The 4,886-nt window shown below is 42.4% G+C and overlaps 1 protein-coding gene across 1 annotated transcript in view; it reads left to right on the forward strand.

The window, feature by feature from the left end:
• The window catches only part of SLC37A3 (solute carrier family 37 member 3), a 54,873-nt gene that overhangs the window by 37,933 nt on the left and 12,054 nt on the right, over positions 1 to 4,886 (forward strand). The window contains exons 10-12 of the mRNA XM_003791570.3: positions 972 to 1,113; positions 3,701 to 3,802; positions 4,371 to 4,418. Coding sequence (XP_003791618.1) covers positions 972 to 1,113; positions 3,701 to 3,802; positions 4,371 to 4,418 — 292 coding nt within the window. The remainder of the gene's footprint in view (positions 1 to 971; positions 1,114 to 3,700; positions 3,803 to 4,370; positions 4,419 to 4,886) is intronic.

Below are 4,886 nucleotides of genomic sequence, written 5' to 3' on the forward strand. Positions count from 1 at the left end.
TCCTGAACTGCTTTCTTTATGACTTTTTTTTTTTTCTTTTTTTCTTTTTTTTTTTTGAGACAGAGCCTCAAGCTGTCCCCCTGGGCAGAGTGTCGAGGCATTACAGCTCACAGCAACCTCAAACTCCTGGGCTCAAGTGATCCTCCTGCCTCAGCCTCCCAAGTAGCTGGGACTACAGGCACCCACCACAGCGCCCAGCTATTTTTTTAGAGAGGGGATCTCCATCTTGCTGAGCCTGGTCTTGAATCCGTGAACTCAAGTTATCTACGCGCCTCGCCCTCCTAGAGTGCTAGGATTACAGTCGTGAGCACCTGTCTGCTCTTTTGTTTTTGACTCACAAGAGATATACTTGTCTTTTCCACTGGATGGGGCAAAATAGGGCTTTTGAAAGTTCTGAAGTGAAAGTAGTTTTAATGTCGATGCTTTTTTTAGATCTTGAAAATACACCGTAGTCCCCTTGCCCTCTGTCGTTTACACTGCTAACTTTGCAGGAAGTGGAATAACCAAACAATTGGCTGCTTGCAGTAAAAAGGCTGTGGTGTTTCCTGGACTTACTTGTCTATGGTTAATGCTGGTTAGCAGCATGCAGACCCCCTATTTTGTGTGAATAAAGAAATATGGGTATGTGACCTGCCTTCAAAACACTGGTTTGCTTCTACCAGAGAACTGATAGGAGAAGAAACTAGGGACAATTAAGAAATAGTCATCTGTGTTTTTTATTTCAAAGGCCTGTTGCCCATGCCTGTCTGAAAGCTAACAGTTGGGGATGGTATCTAGAGCTAACGGGGATGAGGAGCAGGAGAGATTAAGTGAAGTCATAATATGTGGGAATTTGTAGAGATGTTTAATTGTAAAATCAGGTACCATTCATCTCAAGCTGCTTTATTTCATTTTGCTTTTTAATTACATTAAAAATTGTGGTTGTCCTGTACTCTTTGTCTCTTACCGATAATTAGATGTTTCTCTTGTAGTATTCACTGGCCTACGCCTGCTTGAAGCTAGTCAATTACTCCTTCTTCTTCTGGTTGCCGTTTTATCTGAGTAACAACTTTAGATGGAAGGAGGCTGAAGCCGACAAGCTGTCCATTTGGTACGACGTTGGGGGAATCATAGGTATGCCAGTGATGAATCTTTTTCCATAAGAGTGAGTCACTAGTCATTTTTTATTGAATTATGAAATCTGGCTTCGTTTAAAGGTTTATTACTTATTTCACAGCCATTTTTCCTAAACTATCCTGCTAGTAAACAGCCAAACTTTTAAAAACAACAAAAGCAGAAGTCCATAGAAAGGAAGCCCCAACCCAAGGCAGGGCTATGGTTTATACAGCTCTCATTTCTTAGTTCTCTGTTGATGGATCAGTTCTTTTGTCTTGGAAAACACACGAATATCTCTTATAATAGAACCCTTTTATACCTTTTCACTAATATCCTAGTTCTAAAGCTAATATATGTCAGAGATCCAAGTTAAAATGTGAAATGTTCATTTTCTCTACCTCCCACCTTGCCCACCACCCCTGGCCACAGGGAGAATATAGTAGTCCCCTCTTATCTATCATTGTGCTTTCCAAAGTTTCATTACTCAGCATACAGTGCAGTAGATATTTTGACAGAGAGAGAGAAACCATTCACATAACTTTTATTTTAGCATATCATTATATTTTTTTATTTTTTAATTTATTGCTATGCTTAATTTTTCAATTAAACTGTATTATGGGTATGTATGTATAACAAAAAAAATAGGGTTTGGTATTATCCATGGTTTCAGGCATTCACTGAGGGGCCTGGGAACATGTCTCCCACTGATGGGGGAACCATTGTCATACCTTAGTTATAGATTGTCAGATCATAGAAGTAGAAGTAACAGCAGGGATTAATTTTTATGTTTTGGAATTGCTTCACTGTAAACAGATTTTAGGAGTGACTTTTTGCTGTAGCCAGGAATAGGGGCAAGGAAGTAAGACACTTAAATAAGATAATACATTTTAGTGGAGGCTACTCATATGCCTCTAGTAAAACCTTAAAATCCTTTCTATAATGTTTACTTTTTGTTTTTTGAAACAGAGTCTTACTTTGTCACCCTTGGTAGAGTGCCGTGACATCATGGCTTACAGCAACCTGAAACTCATGGGCTCAAGTGATCTTTTTGCTTCAGCCTCCCAAGTAGCTGGGACTACAGGTGCCTACCACAATGCTCGGCTATTTTTTTTGTTGTAGTTTTGCCGGGGCTGGGTTTGAACCTGCCACCTTCGGTATATGGGCTGGAGCCCTACTCACTGAGCCACAGCCGCTGTCTATCACTGGCTAGTTTTTTTTTAGAGATTAGGTCTTGCTCTTGTTCAGGCTGGTCTTGAACTCCTGACCTCAAGCAGTCCACCCACCTGGGCCTCCCAGAGTGCTAGGATTACAGGCATGAGCCACTGTGCTGGTTCTCAATGTTTATATTTAGAACTATGGGACAGCTCAACTGCTCTGAGCACACAAAACCACACGTACATCCTTAGGAGATATACTGTTATTGTATTTGAACTTGCTGTCCATATTCTTAGATCTAGAGCCAAAGGTGAGGTGGCCATCTTTAGACCTGACCATACTTCTGTGTCCTCTGAAGTTAAAATTGCCTAAGTGTTACTGCCTGAAATGGATGTATCAGATGTCTTGTCGCTCGTAGAACTCAGAGTGGAACTTATCTAAATGTGGCAGTGTTGCTTGAAGGATTCATATCACCTCTTTTTAAATATCCTGACCTATTAGTCATTATGAAACCATAATTGCTGTATTTAATTTTAGTGAATATTTATTGGCTGCTCTTAATAGCCTGTGAGGCACGGTTTTAATCATCTTTTGTTTTTTTTTTGAGACAGAGCCTCAAGCTGTCCCCCTGGGTAGAGTGCCATGGCATAGCTCACAGTAACCTCCAACTCCTGGGCTCAAGCGAGTCTCCTTCCTCCACTTCCCAAGTTGCTGGGACCACAGGCGCCTGCCACAATGCCTGGCTATTTTTTTTTTTTTTTTGGTTGCAGCCATCGTTGTTTGGTGGGCTGGGGCTGGATTCGAACCCGCCATCTTAGGTGTATGTGGCTGGCACCTTAGCCACTTGAGCCTCAGGCGCCGAGCCTTAATCATCTTTTAAATTAAAAAGCAAAGAAGTCAGGAATAGCATCCACAGCTTGTTTTGCATGGGATAGTGGGTGATTTTGATGACTTTTCCTATTTGTGGTAGCCTGTCCCCATTGGCCATCATGGCAATTTAATAGTTCTTTTTTTTTTTGAGATGGAGCCTCAAGCTATCCCCCTGGGTAGAGTGCCATGGCATCACAGCTCACAACAACCTCCAACTCCTGGGCTCAACTGAGTCTCCTGCCTCAGCCTCCCAAGTAGCTGGGACCACAGGCACCTGCCACAATGTCTGACCATTTTTTGGTTGCAGCCATCATTGTTGTTTGGCGGGCCTGGGCTGGGGATTCGAACTCGCCACCTTAGGTGTATATGGCTGGTACCTTAGCCGCTTGAGCCACAGGCGCCGAGCCTGCAATTTAATAGTTTTAAAGAAGAAAATATTTTGGAAAGTCAGCCAACTTTTCTGATAGACCAAGTGTTAAGTCCTGGTAGCAAGACCAGAGGGTACCACTGGGGAGCGTGTCTCAGGTCACTGAGCTAATTAGAAATGATTTTGACAGTGGTATGCTCTTTGTGCTTGAAGGTGGAACTTTGCTAGGCTTCATCTCTGACATACTACAGAAGAGAGCACCGGTTTTAGCGCTAAGTCTGCTTCTAGCAATTGGGTCCCTCATCGGGTATAGTCGTGAGTATTTCTATACAGTTATATTTTCTCCCTAATCTCTTAGGAATAGGTGCCAGGGGGAAAGCCTCAGGACCAGCTATCTTTGTGTTGTCCTGTGAATGCCTGGGAGAACTGTCATCACATCCTTTTATTTGTGTAGGGGGGAAACTGGCATTTCTTCTGCTTTGTTGATTTGTTTAAAAGCTTGCTTGGGAGTGTATATGCTTTGTTTGAGGGGAGGCTCCGGGGGACAGCATTAGAGCCAATAAAACAATAAAAGGAGGACAGTTTTCTCCCCTTTTTAAAAGCAGAAAGATGGTAATCAGTAGGTTTCGTATATGCCCCTTAGGATGTTGCAAGATAGGAGTAGAGTTTTTCTGTAGCTTTTAGAAGTCTCATTACCTTGAACAGCAGCAAGAAACAGACAACACAAGTAAAAGTTGGAAGAGGCAGTGAAAGTGTTGTGTCTGTCTGTTGCCTCTGAGAGTGATCTGTGAGGGGCAGGGTTTAGATCTTTGTGTACTGTTCAGTTGAGGCACATGGCATCTGCTTTTCAAGACACTGTGCATGTCTGTGTTTGCTTTGACAGGTTCTCCAGATGATAAGTCCGTGAATGCTCTTCTGATGACTGTCACAGGTATGACGTTTGAATCTGCTTCACTGTGCTATTACTATAAATTCAGAGTAGAAGGGAAGCTGCTTTCTCCCCCAGCCTAAGTAATACTGAAATCTTAATTACAGAGAACTCAAACGGTAAACGGAAAGCCAAGCCGGCTCCTTTCCCTCCTGTTAAATGACCTCCTCAGTCCCGTTGTGACAGGAGCAGTCTCTATTGACAGAGACTTTCTAAAATTCTTTATTACCACCCCGGTTTCCATGTTATTTCTGGAAGTGACTTAGAAAGATGCCACATTGGAAACCAGTTCACCAGCTTTGAAAACACTATAGTTGATTTTTCCTCTTGGATTGGACTTGGTCAGTGTTTTGTCCCTTGTGGGCTAGATGAAACAGTTGGGTGCTGTTACAGATCATATTATAGCAAAATGACTTACTTTTTTTTTTTTTTGAGACAGAGCCTCAAGCTATCCCCCTGGGTAGAGTGCCA

Source organism: Otolemur garnettii, unplaced genomic scaffold (assembly GCF_000181295.1).
Source record: "Otolemur garnettii isolate 467f Iridium unplaced genomic scaffold, OtoGar3 scaffold00049, whole genome shotgun sequence".
NCBI lineage: Eukaryota > Metazoa > Chordata > Mammalia > Primates > Galagidae > Otolemur > Otolemur garnettii.